This window comes from Strix aluco, chromosome 4, assembly GCF_031877795.1.
Source record: "Strix aluco isolate bStrAlu1 chromosome 4, bStrAlu1.hap1, whole genome shotgun sequence".
NCBI classification, from domain to species: domain Eukaryota; kingdom Metazoa; phylum Chordata; class Aves; order Strigiformes; family Strigidae; genus Strix; species Strix aluco.
The window spans coordinates 48,742,729-48,763,002 of record NC_133934.1 but is presented as its reverse complement, the minus strand read 5'-3'; the positions used below and the strand labels follow the sequence as shown (position 1 = coordinate 48,763,002).

Sequence of the window (20,274 nt, the reverse complement as noted above, 5' to 3'; positions counted from 1 at the left end):
TGTCACAGTGTCAGTGAGTTCATGGTTTAGAAATGCTGGGTGTGTTTTATGTGAAAGGTATCTATTAATAGTACATCAGGTACTAGAGTTTGCTATATAAAAGCTGTATGTGCTGTGTCTGTTAGTTTTCTACTAACCCTTTGTTAACCAGTTTACAACACATTGTTAAGACTTGATGAAGTATAACTTTGTTATGCTATTTTTTTTCTTTAATTATGATACTGTAAGATAAATGACTTTAAAATAGTCTGTATATCCAGGTTTAATGCTGGATTCACCCACTCAGAACAGGATTCAGCTTATTATTTTCATTGACCATTGTATCTTGCATCTGTGGGCAAGGAAGTAAATCTAGAACTTAAATGAAGTGTTGAAGACATGGTACAGTTTAGAACCAGGAAACAGATGTGAGTGCATAAGTATGTTTTCTGCAAGAATATTTCCTATTAATTATTATTTGTAGTAATTTGATGGATCTTATGGTAGCTTTGGGAACACTGTTAAAAAAAATGTATTTGTTGAGTTTGTAGCATGGCTTCATATTTTCTGTATAGCAACAATTTTTTACAACAAGGTAGTGAAACTTTAAATTGGAAAACTGATTCGTTTCTTATTTATATTATCTTAATCAGGACATCTGTTTCGGTATTCACAGAAGGAAACTTCTACCCTTTCAGGGATACACAATCTGCTGGAATAATATAACCTCTCCTATCTTGTCTCTGCTAAACTTTTATACATGAGTATCGAGATAAACTAATAAAAATATGAATCATGTTTGCAGGATTTACTACATGATAGTATCGTGGCAGGTATTTTCCAGGCTGGGAGCTTGGAAGAGGAGAAATGAACTGTGTGTATCTCCCTGTGTGTATGTCTACATGGAGGTACTTCAGAAAGATGAAAGAAATTATATTTATCATTATGATACCTCTGTGTAGATATGCCACTAGAATAGAAAGTAGAGAAAAATCATCTTTCAACTTCATGGACTTAGGTTTAAACATACTAAAACAAGAAGGCCCTTCATTATTGGGTTTCAGCTGATCACCAGCTATAAAGTTTTCCTCCCTTGTATAAGCTGGCATAAGTGAGCTTGTTTGTGTTGGGGTTTTGTCATGTATTTGGGTTGCAACAGAGGATTTGTAGTCTGTTAACATAACGGTCTCTCTGGGATAGTCTTACAGTAGCCAGAATGCTTCGTGCAGCATATTACAACATTTATGATAAACACTGTTTCAGCAGCTGCCACTAGGAAGTACATCCATGTTCCTACATTGCTGAAGTTACTTAAATCCCTGAAATTCACTTGAGATTTTTCAAATGTTGACATGTTCAACAATATTGCTTTTGGGAAAATGTACTGTGTACCTACAGGAAAATGATACTAATATACAAGATCTGAATATTTCAGAAGCTAATATTCAATTTGCTGGTGTAATGTTTTTAAAGAATGCAGCTTTACAGAAATGTGGGCAGTTAAGCAGCACTGGAGTTAAGAGATGTGTTAAAAGATGGGCAGTTTAGTTCAGATCCAGCATATAGTTTCTCAGGTTATTTTGAAGAGGAAAAAAAATTTTTTTTTTTAGTTTAAAATGTTTAGTCAGGTCTTAAAACTTGAGAGAGGGGAAGACAGACTCTTTTATGATAATCTTAAATTTACTAGAATTCTCATGAGTAAATTTATATTTTGTCAGGCATAATAGTCTAGCATTTTTTACTGCCAGATGTGTAAATTGACAATTGCTTCAAGTAATTTTAGAATTGTTGTTGACATGATTTCTAGTTCTTGAAATCAGGGACACCCATTCAACTTTGGGTAGTGAATAAACATCAAAACATACAGCAGGAAGGATGAGACATGTTTTTGTTTGATCACAACTTTAATTCAGTTCATCCAACAACTGCCTGCATATAACAACAACTTCAAGGTCTTATATGTTGTTGTATGCAACTTTTCTATGTATTAGAGGAAGGATGCAGTTGGCATGAAGAAAGGTTCCTCTGTCTCTTCAGTGTTAAATCATAAAAAATTTGGTGCTGTGTAGGATGATGCTGTTCTTTAGCCCAGAGGAAGGATGACTCCTTTAAGGAGTCATGGCTCCATTCTTTTCACCTGACCACAAAAACATGTCCTCTCTGCTCCACACCTCTACTGCTGTATTTTGAAGTTGGGGCTGTTGAATTCTAGCAGCATCTTTATCTTTCTTGTCTGCTGAGTATTTAATCTCTGATGCTTTCAGAAATGTCACTGGTTTCTGTATTTGTAAAGAAATAGACTTTTTGCTAAAATCTAAGTGTTACCCAGGAGGAAAAATGTTATTTTAAAATATTCTTCATGATTTTATGCACAGTTGGGAAGCTATTAAATGCTTCAGAAATTATTATATGTAAAGAAAGAAGTTGGAATAAACTAAAAATGGGTTATTTAGTCATGTATATTCATGCTCACTAACAGAAAAAGCTGACTTCCGAAGAGCTGACTACCACAGAGAAGGAATACCTTGCTGCAGAACTCCATACTTGGGGTAGTGGCTGTCTGAGAAGCTCCTGACCAGTAGTTTTTGAGACCTTGTGCAGTTCCAGCTCATATGTATGATGGAAATAGTTGTGCTTTGGGACAAGTAAGAGACACTTAGGGACAGACTTGTATTTTGAACAGGTTTTACATTTTTAGAGATTCAAAGGTAGACCAGAGGTAGTTCTTGCTGGTGGATGCAAATTCTTGAGTAAATACAATCTTTTCCCTCAGTGAGACCTAATGTTCACTCTAAGGCTTTTGTCAGTGTATTGATTCCAGTGGTAGATATTTCAGTGGCAGAAAAGAGATTATAATTGAAATAGTGTGGTTATATGCAAGGCCAGGTATGTTAGTTGGGTATAGAGTAGGCAGCAGAGTACTGGTTGGGTTTACCTTTAGAGGAGTGTCTTCTCTCTTCTCTGGAAATGTGGTGACTTTTACGAGTTCGTTCTCCTATTTTACTCCCAAGGATTAGGTCTGAATTATTTTCTGTGAGCAGATCTGCTTACTTCTTGATGCCAAGAGAAGTAAACCTGGCTAACTTGACCCAAAAGTATTTTCAGTGCGCTTAAGAGGAAAGTTTTGTTTGCCAGTTCCACTGAGAGTGAAGCCAAGTGTTTAGTTTCTTATAAAGTAGTAGTGGTTACAGTACTTGATCCTTTGAGAATGCTGGAGAAGAAGCACAGTCTTCTAGCAGTCTGAAATATCTAATAGTTGATTTTTGTGGTGGCAAAATAAAAAAGATAATGAAATGTTAACAGAAAATTATAGTGGTGCCGGATTAAAAAGTCACTGAATTAAAATTGTAGTTTGTAGCAGTGATCACTAAACACTTCCATTAGATTTGACTACAGTTATTTTTCAATTCAGTAAATTTAGATGATACTCTGCATCTAAGCTAATCTAATTTCTACTTTTTTTGAAGCAGGGTCCTCGCGAAGCTGTTATTTGGCTTGCTGTATACCATAAGCAAAAAGAAGCTGTAGAAATCTTTTCCAGAGAGATTGCACCTGCTGGAACTGGCATGGGTAAATATTTACATCATCTTATAACAATCTTAAAGTTACTTTTTTTTTTCCCCTGAGCATGACTAGCACCCAAAACCTTAGTCTTCAGTTTCACTGCACTGTGCATAGTTACATTGTAATTTTTTGTAAAGGTATTTATGTTTGGTGAAGAAATGGAACCTGCAGACGTTAGCAAAATGATAGAAGGAAAGTTCTGGAAGTCCACCTTTTTAAAGTTCCTTTGAGACTGTCTATCCTTCTGTTGCTGCTACTGTCCCTTCCTGCCTTTTTTCCTTTTCCTCATTTGTCTTTGTTTTCCTACCCATGGTTACACCAGTGCGCAATAGTGTCTTACTCTGTTTTACAGTGTTATTAAAACTCAGTAATGCTATTACTCACTGGCAATAAACATTAAGAATTTTATTCAGCTGGCAAAAACTTATCAGAGTGTCTGCGTATAACATTGCAGTTTATGAAGAGCTGTGCAGTATGAGCATTTTCAAGGGTCTTTTCAGTACTTAGTTATCTGATGTTACTACAAAGGATTTTTATAGGTACTACTGTACTTATAACCTGTTTAATGTGTAGCTGCTTGTGCAGGTAATTACAGCTTTCCTATATAATTCACAGCTTTTTATTACGATACTGCAGTGAGAATGCTAACAATCTGCATCTGATTCTTTATTCACAGTGTATGTTAACTACCCAATTCAAATTCTGATTCTGCACTATTAAGTCTAACCTCAAATTGATCTGTCTTTAACATTTGATTTTGTATGAATTTCTGGTGTACTGTGACTATTGCAAGATTTATTTTTAAATTAACTTGTGAGGTAAAGTCAAAACGCTGGGATTTAATTACGCTTCTTATATTTGAGTGGATATTTTAAGTATTTGCATAAGGGTCACCTAGTGTGAAACAATCTATGCTTCTATTGTTTACGAAATGCTTGATCAAAAAAACACCTGCATATATGTTCATTGTGTCACAGGATTCTCTTCAGTTTCTAGGAGGACTTACTGTTTGATTATTTTGAGCAAAGTCGTCTTTTTTCTTTTTTCTTTCCTTCTGTTCTCCTGCCAAGTCACTTAAGTGTGACCACTGAATTCATCTCAATTATAAATAGCACATTCATCTGTTGAGTTGCTGCTTACATTATGGATACTCATCGCACTTTCATTATCCATTTAAAATTTGGACAGCTTATTTTGAGGACTAGAGCTCAGATATTTTGTAATGGCTTCTATGTATCTTATGAAAGAATGTATCAAGGATTTACCTGGATCTTCAAAACTAAATTACATGAGTTTAAACAGAATCTCTCAACTTCCACAGCAAATCTAGAATCCTGATTAATGGAGGGGTGGGTAGGGTTGCCTTGCAGTTAGGAACTAATAAACATTTTATTTTCAGTGGATTCAAAACTTTATGGAAGTCTGCACATTCTGTGTTGTAGTCTTAACAGTGGTAGCAGAAATATAGTTAATGCAGGGTGGGTTTGGGTTTTTTTTGAAGTGGTGTTTATAGAGGCAAGGTCAGTGCATGGTCATCTTTTCTTATTTTTCTACAAGTTAGAATAGGATCATGTAGAACTAATCGGGAATATTCATTGAGATAATTTTTAAAGATTTTGCAGTTCTGAAGGGTGGTTAGTAGTCAGCATTTAGCATAGATGTAAGTTGCTTCTAAAGACTGTTTAATGAATGAAAGGTGGTATTTTCACAGTTGGACCAAACTACAATTTCTATAATTAGTTAAGGATTCATAATTGAAGTAGTTTCTCCTTTTTCATTTTTCAAGTAGACTGTGTAACATACGTTAAAGATCTCTATTTGTTGTCTATGCATATATAAAATAAATAATCCTCTAGAAAATATCTTTTTGAATAAAAGGAGAGCTGGGTGTATTTTAAAGCAATTACATATTTGTAAGATCTGAAGCTAATGAACATATACTTGTCTCTCCAAATTCTTAGTCTGTGCCTCTTTCATAAAGCAACTGCTGTGTATATAAACCTTGTTAGAAGTCTGAAAGTGCTAGGTTAATTAAGGTTTCAGTTCTTTCCTTTCACCACTGTTCTTCACAGAATGAAAAAAGTTCAGTCTGCACTATCTGGGTTGGGTGGAGTATGTCCAGTATTGAAATTGAGTTACCAGCATATGTGAACATATCAAATCATATCATATCAAATCCACATTAATAATCTCTAATGTTCATATTATCAGGGCTCTCTGTGATGAAACAGATGCATTCGTATGTAGAATCAGGCAGTCTGTGTGAATGATGGTGGGGGTGCTGGTTTTGTTTCCTAAAGGAACAAACAGCTTAAACTTTTTGGAACGTCCTGTGGCATTTATTCCCCCCCACCCCCCCCACCCCCCCCAAAAAAATCTGTTTCAATTCACAGAACTGCTGCTAATGAGCAGCAATGGGAAAGAGCATATTTCTGGAATCATCTGACGCATCCGGTGATAAATAGCACTTTTGCTTGCCAGGTACAGGACTGCAACAAGATTTTTGGCCTCAGTGATGTAAATTACTAGTGTCAGAGGGTATCAGAGCTGTTTACTGACATGCTTCCAAGTGCTTGAACAACCCCGTAAATACTAATTTTTTTTAATTTGAAGATATATTGAGACTGCTTCATACAGTCACTTCTTTCAGTTGCTGTTGTGTGGTAGATTTCCATGTTACCTGCACAGATGAACTTTGTGTATGCAGAGAAGGGTCAGATACGGGATCTAAACGCTTAGTAGGCTGCTTGTTGATGTGAAATACTTTTAAGGCAGTCTTTATGAATAATTTCTTATTTTCTTCAGTGAGACTTAGTAAAAAAAAAAAAAGAAAAAGTGTGCAATACTGCCAAACAATAATTAGCAGTGAACTAATAACTGAATCAGCTTAACGATGCTTAGTTTGTGACAGTGATGTAGGCTGTGCCAGAACTTGCTGTTAAGAGCACAGCAAAGAATGCCTACTGCTTTATTGTCTTAAAAGAAACAGCTCCATAGACAAGACTTAAATTAAAACTCTTGCCAGATAGATGTATAAGCGATCTTGGGAACAGAAGCCAGAACCAAGATGACTCCTGTAATAACAGCACCTGATGTTCAATTTCTGCTCCCTTCTCCCTTGGCTTTTTCTTCCCTCTCTTTTTCACTGGGCCATTTTTGCAGATGATTACTATTCTCCAAAGTGTAGCAGCTTCAGTGAGAAGCAGAGCATGCCCTATGGGATTTTAGTCACTCTTACAGGAGAGCTGGAGTGTCCACAGGCAGAGAAGAACCCAAAACTCGAAACTACCCATACCCTGAGTTGAGTGGTCTTGGGCAATGAGCACCTCAGGTCCCTTTTTGTACAGTGCTGCACCACTTGTTACTGGGCGTTGAGCGAAAATAGCTGTGGCTGCTGTCTCTTACGTGAATGGAGCATGCCTATTAGATGTGGTTTTGCACATCCCACATGCGTCTGTGTGATGTAACCTCGTGTGGCTTTATTCTGCCAAAATGCTGGCAGTTGTGGGGATGCACACCAAGTGAGGTTTTGGCTGTTGCTGATTAAAACACAGGCACCCTTTAAGCAACAAAATCCTGCATTTCAAGGACTGCCAGCTTGGGTCATGTCCCCCCCAGCTCTCCTGCGTTAGTTCTCTTCCAGGAGAGGTAGTGACTGTGAGAGTGATTGCAAATAATCCTGTCTTGTTTTGTGTATTTGTATATTCTTTTAATGAAAAACTGAGGAAAAGCAGAAACAAATTATAAATCCTTCATAACCAGCAGCAAGGAGAAAGGAGGAGTTGTTGACTTGCAGGGTGACATCACCTGAACTGAAACACTTCATTACATTATTTTTTGGACATTTTGAGACTGACCTTTAAGAAACAAAGAACACTTATTCCGTCTGTACCAGACAAAAAGGAAAAAAGAAAAAAGGAAAAATTTTGCTCTTCTGCTTGGACTGTATCTAGTGATTGTGAAGTACTCTTTTTAACTATGTTCTTCTTTCACCTCAGTAGCGGTTTGGTGTTTGTTACTCTAAGTGATGTGTGGACAGTTGTACAGATAACGATTTTCATATATAGCACCTTTCAGCCAAGAATCTTTAGCAATCTGTGTAAACTCCATCAACTAAGCTTTCTAATGTCTAGTAACATTGGAAAGTATTCTGTCTGCTTTACAGATGGTTTCCTGAGATAGTGGAAGGAAGCATTAACCATGAAAAAATTTGAATCAGAGTCCTTGGTTCTCCTTTCCTTCTAAGAAATGCTAGAGAGGAACTCCACCAATATTTAAGGGGATCAGGCTAGCTAAAATTTAGGAATGGGGAGTAGAGGAGAAGAGGGATAGAGAAAGGAGGTCTGACAGTTCAGAATAAGGGTGGAGAGTCCTGAGAGGTTCTGCTCTGGTCCATGGGATTTTTCCAGTACTCGTATATCTGGGAGGGAGGCAGCACTGTACCTAGGCTTTTAGATTTCCCTTTGTTTATCAGCTACATCTTTTGAGATGAAATCCAGGAGTACTGTCACTGTTGGTGTTTTGTCAGGTTGTTTCAGCCAGCTAGTCACTACTTGTAAAGCCCTGAGCTACATTTGGTAGGCAGTTTTATTTTGGTAATAGTATCATAATATGAGAATTACTAATTGTAGGTAAAAGGTATTCATTTCTTTAATAGCCAGTGCTAAAAGCCTAGTTTTCTTAGCTTTCACTTAGGCTGAATTTGAATCACTTGAATCAAAATTTTTTGAGCTATTTGCCTGATAAACTTTTTGAGAGAGTTTGCAGTTACAGTTTTTCAGACTTTGCGGGGAACAACAGTAAGACAAAAAGAAGTTATTTTTCTTCCTGTGATTAAAAAGCATGTAACAAAAATTTTATTGAGGAGTCATCTTCCTAATGCTTAAACTTAGGATGTTATGTCTTGAGTGTCAGAGATGTGCTTTTTAGCTTTTCTAGTGAATTTAAAGTCTTAATGTCAGTATTTCTTAACTTTTGACTCATTTTACAGCTTTGATTATTTCAAAACATTTTTGGATGTGATACATTTTTTGTGTATTTGTACATGTAAAGGATAACAAAAATTAGACTTCATGAAAGGAGAGCACTGTATAATTTCTGATCAATTTGAGAGTGCTGATTCCACACTACCACCCCATTTATGGTAGATCTTTACTTCTGAAAATCATTAGAAAGACAACCATCTCAAGACATTGTTCTGATTTGAAAATCCGTATTTCTTAGGAAGTCTAATCCTCTGTGTCAGAAAGAAAAAGTAATGCTACCTATATGTTGGAATGGGCTGAAGCATATGTGTGTTTGTGCTCTGCGATACAGACAAGGGAGTTAGACCTGCAAGAGAGAAGGTGGCATCTTTTAAAAAGCTCCCATAATCAAGAGTGAAAGACAGATTTTTCATATCTATTCCCTAACTTTGTTTCTAATGCTTTTTTAATTCCCATTGGTTTTGTTGAAGACCAGTGAGGCACATGAGCATACTTGCACAGAAATTTTCTGAAGTATTATTAAAATTACAGATGAGGTTCTTGAGCGAGCCCAGAGAAGAATTTGAAGTTACTGTATATAGACATTCCATACATTAGAGAGTGATTTGTTGTTTATTTTCTGTTTGGAATAGAAGGCTTTTACTGTAAACTTCTGTTGAGCATGGTATTTAGTTTGTATGTTCGAACGCTTAATCAGTTTTCATTTGGATTATGCTCTTCTGATGGGCTTAAAGGGATCAAGCTATTTAAAAAAAAAAAAAGACACACCTAATCCAATCGTTTTATGGTTTTTTTGCAATTACCACCTGAGTTTGTTAAACTTTCAATTGGTAAAAGTATACTTCCTGTTTATTTCTCAATATTTGAAAGTTGATGATAGCCAGGGTTTTTAATAGTAACTAGCAAGTTTTTTTTGGTTTTATGCATGTATGGTCTTCTGAAAAAAATAAAAACTTTAAATGTGTCTGTAATGTTCAGTCTTAATAGCAGGGTCTTTGGAACTATTTTTCTGTTCTATAAAGTGAGCTTTCCTATACTTGGTAGTGAAGAATCCTAGACACACAGACTCAGATTTTTAAATCTGTAGTAGCCTGTGAGAGTTATGTGGAATTCTGCTGCAGTTCTGCATTGCCCAGTCTATAGAAATTCACCCTCACTTCATAAAAGCTAGCAATCACAGACTGGGTATGTACTCAGTGAAAATGTCTTCATTATATGTAGTCTGGTCAGCCATATGGTTAGCATTTAAATAATTTGTGTTGATGCAGTATATTTATTTTGTCTTCTTTAAGTCAGATATTTTATTCTGAATAAAATGCAGTGTGGAAGAGGCTCACGAAGAGCCTTTCTGTGGGAAACTGACATTTATAGTTTAATAGGGGTTCAGTAGCTAAGAAATGTTTTACTAATAGCTGAAATCATGTGCTGACCCTTATTTCACATTAAAATGACCGGAGTTTGACACTAAGATGACAGCTGGTTAATACAACTTGAGATTTTAAAGTGCTTGAGTATATGTAAATATTATGACTGATCTCCTAAGTGTGTTGGAAGATACTTCCAGAAATGTCCTTCTTTTGACAGTTTACTGCAGTCCCCATTTTTTAAGAATAATATTGCAGAAGATAGTTTATCTGCTGTATTCAGAGGACATAGAATAATTAAAATCGTATAATTGACCCCTGTAGGCAAAGATTGTATGTATTTTGTACTTTTACTCAAGTACTCGAGTTGTAAGAACTGTTGAGTTCTTACCTTAGATTTCTGGTTTGATCACTTAAAAAAATAATGCTCTAGAGGTAGGCTCCTTTGTCTTTTTTAAATATATGAATATATATATATAATTCCTTAGAATATGCAGTCAATAGATTAATAACCTTTTAGTTGAGCTAATTCAATCACCAGAAATACAAGGGACAAACCATTTATGGTCAAAAACTGTAAGTTGGTGAGCAAGAGACATCATTGTATTTTGGAACTCAGTGAAACTTTAAATTCAACAGGTGAAACTTCTTTCTTTGAAGTACTTAAAGCTTTTTAGATTTTCAGTAGTCAGAGCCTTTTCTTGCCTTTTTACTCCAAAACATCTTACAAAATGTTTCATGCAGTCTATTATCTTTCTTTCATATACTGCATGTTTTATTCTGTTGAATAATACACAGATGTGTACAGAAATAATCACTATTTTTTGACAGAAGTAGATTAAAGAATAGGAAGTAATAAGCCAAAATTGGTGTGGCCGTTAAAGTAGGATTTGAATAGGATAGAGGAACTATTAAGGAGGCAAAACATGAGACTCTCCCACCATCAGAAAATCCAATGGGAACTTAAGAGAGCTGGAAGGAATGAAGCTTGTTTTGCTGGGAGTTTGCATCTCACAGGTTAATTGCAGGTTCCAACTAGAGCTTTTTCTGCCATGGGGCATTTTACAGGGTGTCATATATATGGCATTGATAATAATGTATTAGAACATGGTGGTTCTACATATTGAAATAGGTGCTTGTTTGGGCTGATTTTAAGCATTCTTTTTGTCAGGACTGGTTTTCAGTGGATCCACTCCCTGAACTGCTTGTGTGAACACCAGAGCTGGTGCAGGGGAGGAGAGAAGAATGAGTGACAAAGGATGAGGAGGGGGGAGCTGTGACAGCCCTGACTGAGAACATTGGTTTTCCCAGTACTCTTTGTTTGCCTGCTACCACTGCTCCTGAAATTTATCAGAAATTTTCAGTCTTTTCCAGCATATCATATATAAGCTTTAAAAGTATTGGTATTTGCAAGTCCATCCTTGGATGAATTTTGTAGGATGAGGGGGGGGGGGGGGGGGGGGGAATAGATGGGGAGGCAGCTGGAGGGAGAAAACATACGTGGAGAATCAGAAACAGTGGAACTGCTGTATCGAGTATATCTTCCGTGGACTTCAGCTTGTACTATCTACATGCACATCTGTCGCTACACTGCTGCCAAATCACAGGGTGGTAGTGGTTGTGGGGTGTTGTGTGCTTTGATATTCTTGAGATTCCTCTCCATCCTTCAGATTTGGGTGAAATTTGCCATTGGACCCAAAGTTTGGGGTCTTCCAGGTGTGGTGGAAGAATCATGAACACAAAGGAAAAAACCCTGACAAATACAGGTACATGTACACACGGAGGATGGTGGCTTGTTTTTCCTAAGGTAATTGGGCTGAAAATGAATGAGATAGTAAGTTAGGTTAGAGGGAAGAGTCGTAAAATGAAAAGACAGCTTAAGACTGTGTGAAGAATTGTGCAGATTAACCAGAGAAGCACCTGTTAAATAATAATAGAGTCTTTACTTTGTAGATTCAGTGTAGATTCAAACCTTTAAGCACAGAATCCAAAGGAAGGGTCCTATACCAGTGCTTAGTCACCTAGAAAGAAGTAAATTTAGTGGACTTAGTGCCTGACATTTCTCCAATCATGCCATATATTTGGGAGCTAATGAAATCAGTGGAATTCAAGTGGTGTAATACCCAGTACTGACTCACTGTGCTTTTAAATGCCCAGCCACCTGGAGAATTTGTAGTTATCAGGCTAGGTCCTTAGGCACTGCGAGGAAAAGTGTTCTTGGAAATGGCGGGCTTTCGGATCATACATACTTGAAGCAAAATAAATATCATGATATTCAGTGTGATGATCATGCCAGACCAATACTGTACCTACGGTATGAATAGAGTATAAATAGATTGAAAGGAAGGTCTCCAACTTAAAGGCATTCAGTTCATTTTGCAGTGCATCAATTTTGTGCCATTCTGAGGCACAGAAGCTGGCAGATAGTGGTGTTGAGTTGTTCGTCAACTTGAAGTGAAGCAACTTGTTCAAGAGGCTGACTGGTGGCAGATAAGATGACACTGTGCTTAGGGATACTTATCTGCCTTGAGGAACTAATGAATGGAGCTCTGATAGCAAAAAGTCATGTAAAGTTTCTGGGAAAGGAGATCAACAGCTTCAATTCAGCTGATAATCCTATAGACTTGATATTGCATACAAGTATAACAAATTATTCATGTCATTATAGATAAAGATAAATCCTCTTCCAGAAAGGAGGGAGGGAGAGCATCTGCACAGATATTTAAGCAAGCAGCGTAAAGTAAGCATAAAATGCAGCATGAGTGATCTTTTTAAAGAAGGTGTCTTGGGAGAACAGTTGATCTAAGGAGATCACAATAAACTTAGCAGAAGTAGGTCTAGCCAAACTGACAAGCCCATTGTTACCTGGTTGTGCTTCACCTTCCATTGCCTTCTTTCAATTTTACTGGAGAAATGTAATGGGAATCTGACCCCTGGGTTGAGGTGAGGTGTTGTGCTCTAGTGCTGTTTACACAAATAACTGATTATAAGCCATTATCAATTTAAGATTTGCTTCATCTTCTCTGCCGGAACTCTAAATAGGAATTGCATATAGATAAAAGTAAATTGTACTTGGAAGCGCTCCCATCTTACTTACGATTGTCCAATCCATTGTTTAACATAAGATAGAAATTAATAATGTTGTAACTGGCATATTGGTGTAGCTTTGCTCTGCAATTGCATTTATGTGCAGGGGTAGCTGTAGTATCTCCAGGGGCAGATCTGCTGTTACGGTAGCTTGTGCTGGAGAACTTTGCAACACTAGTAATAGCACACAACAGTAGAAGGTTATTGTAGCCTTGAGGTGTGAGCAGTAGTTGCTCTTAGATGGATTGTTTTCTTGTCAGTGTTTAGAGAACTGCAAGTTCCATTGTGTGAGAGCAGGCAAGTGAAAAGCTTTCTTGAGAGCTTTCAAGAAGTTGAAACTGATGTTGGAGCAAAATCTGGTATCCTTAATGAGCAGTTCAGCTGCCTAGCAGGAAGTGAGCCATGTGACAATCCACAGATAATTTAAATTAACTAAGTTTATGAACCTATATTTTCAACATGACCTTACCATATCCAGCCTCCTCACACAACAACCTAAATAAATAAACTAGGCACATAATTCAGTAAAATAACTGCAGTTGGTTTTAATGTTGAATGGCAGTTTTCTGCTTGAATGAGTGCATGGGTAATATGTATAGGGCTGAAACTTCACTGGATCATTTAAAATTTTGTAACACTAATGTAAGGGATTATTTCACATTCTATCCACTATCACATTTTTTTGTAGCAGAGTTTACCGGGTAGGGAGGTGGTTGTTCATGGCTGCTTTTTGTTGAAGGCATTCTTTGTTCTCCTGTACTGAAAAAACATCATAGGCTTTTTTGGGGAAAGAAGGGAAGTTAATAGTAACACCCCAAATCCCTTCCAATTGTTCTCAGCTGTAGCACCTTCTAAAGGTTGCTGTGTTTTGAGGTTTCTTGGTTTGTTCGTTTTTTCAGCCTCTGGCTAGAAATACAGTCAGTGAAGTCTGATTATCTTGTGAATTAGTTATAAGGTGCAAGTACTGTACTAGCACACTGGCCAAGCTGGCAGAGTGATTATGGACTAGCCTTAGGCAAAAGGCCTCTTCCATAACTTTAGGTTCATGTACTGTAATTACCATCTCTGAATCAGTCATTCAAATGTGCACTGAATTTTAGTTTTCTTGATTCCAAATGTGTCTCCAATTACAGAGAGGTATGATCAAGATAAGGACTACGTAACATCATCCCTCTGCAAAAACTTAATTAAAACACCTTGTTAATCACGATTTCAGGGAAATCACTTCCAATGAATATGAATATGGCAAGACTCTGTAATCTAGGCTATGTTGTACCATCTATGCTGCCACTGGTATGTGTCCACATTACCAAGGCACTGAACCCAACCTAAAACAGCCTGGTGAGAAGTAGGAGTTTCCAGTGTGAGCTTAGTACCACAACAGCATGGTTACATGGATTTTAGCCTGTTTGGAGCACAAACAGAGAGAATTTGCACCTGGAGGCAGCATGAAGCCTGCTTTAGCCAGGATTAATTTGGGTAAATACACCATGTGGACAGCTTTCCACAGCATTTGTTTTTAAGGGACTTCTTAACACATTTGTTAATTCCTAGACTGATTTATTGTATTCACTTTACGATTTCTTTACCCTGCAATACTATATGGAGCTCTGATGTGTCATGTATGCGTGCTATCCATACCAGAAAAGAAGGGTAAGAGAGAATCTGTGCTCAGGATGAGGAGCGCAGAACTGTTTCTTTCAGAAATACTGAGCTGGGTGGATGGGTTTAATGGCAACCTGATATTGAGAATAAACAAGAGTCTAACCACGGTGCTGACATACTGCAAATCTGGGATCACGCTAGTGACTTAAGCCCCTAAATTACCTATGTATCAAAGAGAGAGAAAGGGATCTGTGGTACCCAGCACCCTAAAAAAAAGAAAATTTAGCTAGTGAAAATGCTAAAGAGAAAGATGCAAGTTAATCTGAAACAGTTAATCTAATAAGCAAAATTATATTAAACAAGTATTAAACTGTATCATGGTTCAGGTCAGAATTGTTTCTCTTCTCTCTTTAAAAGTAAATAAAACACTAGCAACAAAAACCCCAAAGCTAAGTTCTTCTTTTAGCAAATGTATTGCCTGATTGGCATTGGTATATAAAATACTTGGAAGAAGAACCTAAAGATTTAGTTTATACTTTGCACATTTTGAAACAAATTTATTTTTTTGTTAAAAGTCACAGTACCTTTTACATGTTTTGCCTTTTTAACTGTTGTATAAAATGTTCAGCTTTATTAATTTGTGAGAACATAGGTAATTTGCTAGATATTTCTCAGTATTAAATGTGCATTATAAGAGTGATTCAAGCTACAGTAAGCTATGAGCTCTAGTGTTTTGAAGATGACTTTAACAGTTCTTTTGTGAATTTAATTTCCATTTCCAGCACCCGGCCTCACTGGAATTGTTGGAGGGCGCCCCAGAGTGTAAGTTAACTCCTGATCATTAACTTGTTATAATGTGTGATGGTAGTGTTCCGACTGCTCACCATCACAAGCTTCTCCACCTTGAAACAGCAACCACGAAGCAACTGAAGTCTTTCTGTTGTACGCTATGCTTAATAACTGGTAACAAGATAATAGCGAGTGCTACAAGATATGTATGCAAATAGTATAATTCTTTACTGAATTATTGAATAAGGGTTATGTAAGTCTCTGATCAGCTAATAACAATGTCTTTCATTAATGAATTGTAGGAAGAACTTTAAATATGGCTTTATGGCAGGGCAGTAGCTCAAGCATCTGCTAATACATGCAGATTTCTGGACCAGATTTCTCTTGTACCTGTTAGTTTGATTATGGGCACAGCAAATTTATGTCTGTACCAACCCACTTCACCTAGAAATGTGAGGTCAGATGTCCCAGAACATCCTACAGAATGTTAGCGTGAACCCATTACATGGCCAAGCTGAACAGAGTAATGTTGAGCATATTAGGAAAAAAAAAAAATCCTAGTTTGATTCAGTATTTTTCTAGATATGGCTAAAATCTGCTAGTGATTATATGCTCACCTTTCCATACCTATTCATGACAGCATCTAAAACTTTCCTGTCCTTAAGCAAATACTTTGATATGTCTGTCTTCTGCATGGAGATGGGGGAAGAAACCGCAGATACATTTCCAGTAGCTCTGCATAGCTAGCCTAGGTATCAGTGTGGGGCTAATGACAGTGCAGTAGACTTCAATGTCATAAAGCGCGTCTTTTGTCAAAGAAATATTTTCAGTATTTTAGCTTCTCCCCCCACCATCAATTTTCTTTCTTTTTTTTTTTCTTAACGAAATCTTACTTTCTTAATAATGAAATTTAAAGACTCTCTACACTTCTCAGGCTTTCCAAAATTGTTTGGAAAACCATGGCTAATCATGGCTAAATACCTTTTAATTTCCCAGATGTTTGTATGAATAGTCTAAAGATGAATGATCTGACTTTTTCATTAATTTCTGTTTAAATGCATTTATGCTTGTTGTTTGGTGTGTCTAGGTCTCCAGTTCTGAAGCCATTTTTCTTCTATTATCCCAAAAGCAATGTTCAGGTAAGACTTACTGCTTAAAGCGTGCTCTGTTCTCTTTGAAGTAATTTGGAAAATTCTGCTGACTCTGGCATTTTCCAGTGACTTTGAGTCCTAAAACTGCAAAGTATTCTGGTAACTTTGATTTAAAAAAAATACTTTCCCAGGGACTAATGTTATTCACACAGAATGTTGTACAACAGTGGAGCTTGCCACCCTTGCATTTTAATTATTGTGAATTTTGAAATATCTTGCATCAAAACTGAACTTCTTTTTTCAGTTCTACATTCCTAGAATTATAGGTTTGAATTGTTGTTACTGCATTTGCAGAGTGCTTGTGAGAATAACATATTTTTTGAAAGTTAATGGTCCCTCTTTTAAAGAGAAGGCAATTGGGTGTTCAGTGTTGAACATCAATCTTGTGAGCCTGGACACATCTTCTGACTTTTTGGGGCACCTACATTTTGTATATGCTACTGGAGTTAAGTATTAAAATCAGTGAATTTATCCTGATTCACCCAGGTTTTACCTTAACAGAGAGTTGAGCCTTTTCCTTCCAAATACCCTGTTTATAAAAATAGGAGCAGTAATTTCTGCTCCTGCCTGTGTCACAAAAACTGTAAAATTATGAAAGCCTGTGTAACTATTGTGATGAGTATCATGGAGGAGCCTGTAAATGAGATCTATTTATGTGGCCCTATTCAGTTCATAACAATAGTTTCTTTCAGTCTGAGGAATTATGGTTCAGATGACTAGGCAGTCCAAGGTGAGAAACTGCAGTGTAAGATTAAATGTTGAGCTAGAGCCCTGCTTCTTTTCCGTTACATGTGTACCTCTGTCTAGATTGAAGTCTTCAAGATTAACTTGAAGAAACTGGTTTTACTGAAAACATAAAATGTTTGGATTTATAAATGTTGGTCTCTGCTTTTCTGAATGCCATCAGATACTTAATTTATCCTTTGGAGACTGCAGACAAAACTGTATATAAGCCCTTCTTTTTCCAAGGCCTTTAACTGACTTGTAGCTGTTGCATACATCTCATGCCAAGGCGTCTAATAATGATGCTTCTCACTCAGTAAGAGCTTTCTCACTCATTCACTGTCAAGAAAGTGGCTAAAGGCCAGAACATTGGTCTGTGTTAGACCACAAGTATTGTGACAGGCTTCTGCTTCGGGTGGTGAAGGGAAGCCTTAGGAGTACAGGCAGCAAGTGAAAAGGTGGGGGGAGATGCAAACAAAAAACCCAACTGATTAAAAAGATAATTTTATAAAACAATTATCAGCAAGCAATTTAAGTGTTCAAAGCATTTCAGAAAAAGGCTTTCATTTTCATTTTTTAACATGCATACAGTGCTTAGCATAAATAAGCCCAGATGTTACATTTTTCTTTGAGTAGTACTCCACATTAGTGGGAAATAATTTAAGATTAATTTTACAGAGGAGGTGCCATTTAATTATTAAAACTAAGTTTATATACCATGCATAGTGGAAAAGCATTAAAAAACCCTCACCATTCTTGTCATTTAAAGTTCAAATGCTTATTTTTATTGTCACATTTTGGTTTACACAAATGGCTTGTCTTTGCCAAGTTTAATAGAAAATGATTATGGAAGTTTAGCCTGCCACTGTTTTGTTCATCAAATTAAATGTAAACTTACTAATTAATACTATGTTCCAGACTTGGTAAAATGCTGTTGAGATTAAATAGTAATCTAATTTAGCAGGGAAAGAAGGCAGTGTCTCATCCACTCTTTTCCATACAGAAAATCAGAATCCTTGTTCTATGTTACTAATCTGACGAATGCAGTGAGATGCTATTAACAAAATGCCACGTGACCTATCATTGTTGTACTGAAGTAATATTAAAGGTTACGTAAAAGTATGGTGTAACTGATTCAAGTTCTTTATTCACCGTTTCAGCCATGTATTAACAGTGGTCTAGCTAGAGATTACAGAGTAAGGAAGGTATGAATTAACTGCTTTTCTAGATTGGAAGTTCAGTTACAAAGAGTCTAGTTGCTCTAGTTCAGCATTTGACCTAAAACAAAAAAAACGCCCTAAGGAGATTTTCAGATATGTTAACATTGCCACAGTGGGTTCTTTTGTTTTCTGTTTGGTAACACCTTTCTGGGTGTCAGTTTGGATTCAATATCTCGTTTGTTGTTTCCACTGCTCTTATGCAATTGTCCTGATTTTATCATAAATCACCAGTGGTTTTACAGTGCAAACAGTAGTTATTTTCCATGTGTACTTTTTCATGTTTAAAAAGTAACATAAAACTTTTCCCTGGGGAAAAAAATTCCAGCAAACCTACTGAAGGCAAGAACAGCTTTCTGAAATATTTTTATTTTTTTTAATCTTCCTCTTGTGTAAGCATTGTAGGCCTTTGTCACTATTGGCTATTCTCTAAGAACAAACTTAAGAAAGAGGGCTGAGTAGAATTATCTTGCATTTACTGACAGCTGAGCACTGATAACTGCTGCAGCTAAATTGGTGTATCTTGTTTTGTTGTGGCAGAGTAACCGGATTGTATGTCTGAGTCTCTAGTACTGGGAGTCCTCCAGTACTGATGAAATGGATGCAGTTAATTTTTCTACATGATTGTGCTATATGATTTAACCAGAGAAGCCTTTGCTTACATCTTAAGTGAATAGCCCAATCAGCTAATGAGATAGTATACATCACTATGTATTTTTTCAGATTTCTTTGGTGGGGGGTGGGTAGGGAGAACTCATGCAAGATGAACAGCATGGCATTTTTTTATTTCATATTTTCATATCAACATAAACCTAAAATACCCAGTATTTGTTTTTTATTAGTTAGTTGCTTTCACAAAATTTATTTGAAGATTAATATAGGATCCAAAGAGAAGTTTGTCATTAATCTGGACAGTGACATTAAGAAGAAAAGGGGGTTATATCATGGATGATCTGGGAGCTTTCAAGTTTTGGGATCCAACTGCCAGGAGTTGTGACACAAAATTTCATGTAGTGCTGCTGTATATAGAGGAAGATGGAAAGAAAGACATTTGTCTTCCTTTATAACATACCCAACTGGATAGAACATTTCTTTGATTTTAATCCTTTTTTTACCTACACAAAGACTTCTTACAAAGACTTCTTCTAGGTTTATAATGGATCAGTATTGTTATTGTGACTTTTTAAAAGGGAGTGACAGAACCTTATCTGTAAAGCTGTTACTGAAAATGTGCCAGATCAATACTTAATTAAAAATATGCTTTATTTATTCACATTTCACTGGATTTCTAATTTGACAGTTTGAAAATGTTTGGTTTTTTTTTCCAGATCAACCTATTTTTAAATGGGCAGCATGTTGAGACATTTGAGGAAGATCTTACATTTACATCAGATGAGGTGGTTTCATCTGATCCACCTAAGATTAGTAGTGAATTGAAAGGTATGTTCATCTTTTTATTTGTGAATGTATCATTTGCTATCTTTTGTCGTGGAAAAATCATGTGCTAGATTTTGTCTGTGAAATATATTTTACCTCTTTACACTATATATTTTTATTTTTAAGTCTGTTGCAAAACACTTAAGCTACTTTCTTGGAAGGAAGGAGGTTAGCATCAAGGAGGTTAGCATCACACAGTATAAAATGTGCTTGAGATTTTTTTTGAGATTGAGATTACACAAATGTGTAAATAAATTGATACTCAAAAAGCTTAAGCCTTAAACACAACTTAAGACAATTGAATGCTGGCTTGAAATTGAAACATGGTTTCAAAGTATATTGCAGTCTTACTTCATTAATCCTGGAAATAGCT

At 36.4% G+C, this 20,274-nt stretch overlaps 1 protein-coding gene across 5 annotated transcripts in view; it reads left to right on the top strand.

Moving 5' to 3' along the window:
* Positions 1 to 20,274, top strand: part of LOC141922892 (uncharacterized) — a 64,776-nt gene that overhangs the window by 29,887 nt on the left and 14,615 nt on the right. For 4 of the 5 annotated variants that reach the window (XR_012623133.1, XR_012623134.1, XM_074822971.1 and 1 more), the window contains exons 13-16: positions 3,447 to 3,549; positions 15,367 to 15,406; positions 16,461 to 16,512; positions 19,793 to 19,904. Coding sequence is in view for 3 of the 5 variants with exons in the window: in XM_074822971.1 (XP_074679072.1) it covers positions 3,447 to 3,549; positions 15,367 to 15,406; positions 16,461 to 16,512; positions 19,793 to 19,904 (307 nt within the window). In the remaining 2 variants the exon portion in view is untranslated. The remainder of the gene's footprint in view (positions 1 to 3,446; positions 3,550 to 15,366; positions 15,407 to 16,460; positions 16,513 to 19,792; positions 19,905 to 20,274) is intronic. The other variant, XM_074822972.1, reaches the window with a different exon arrangement.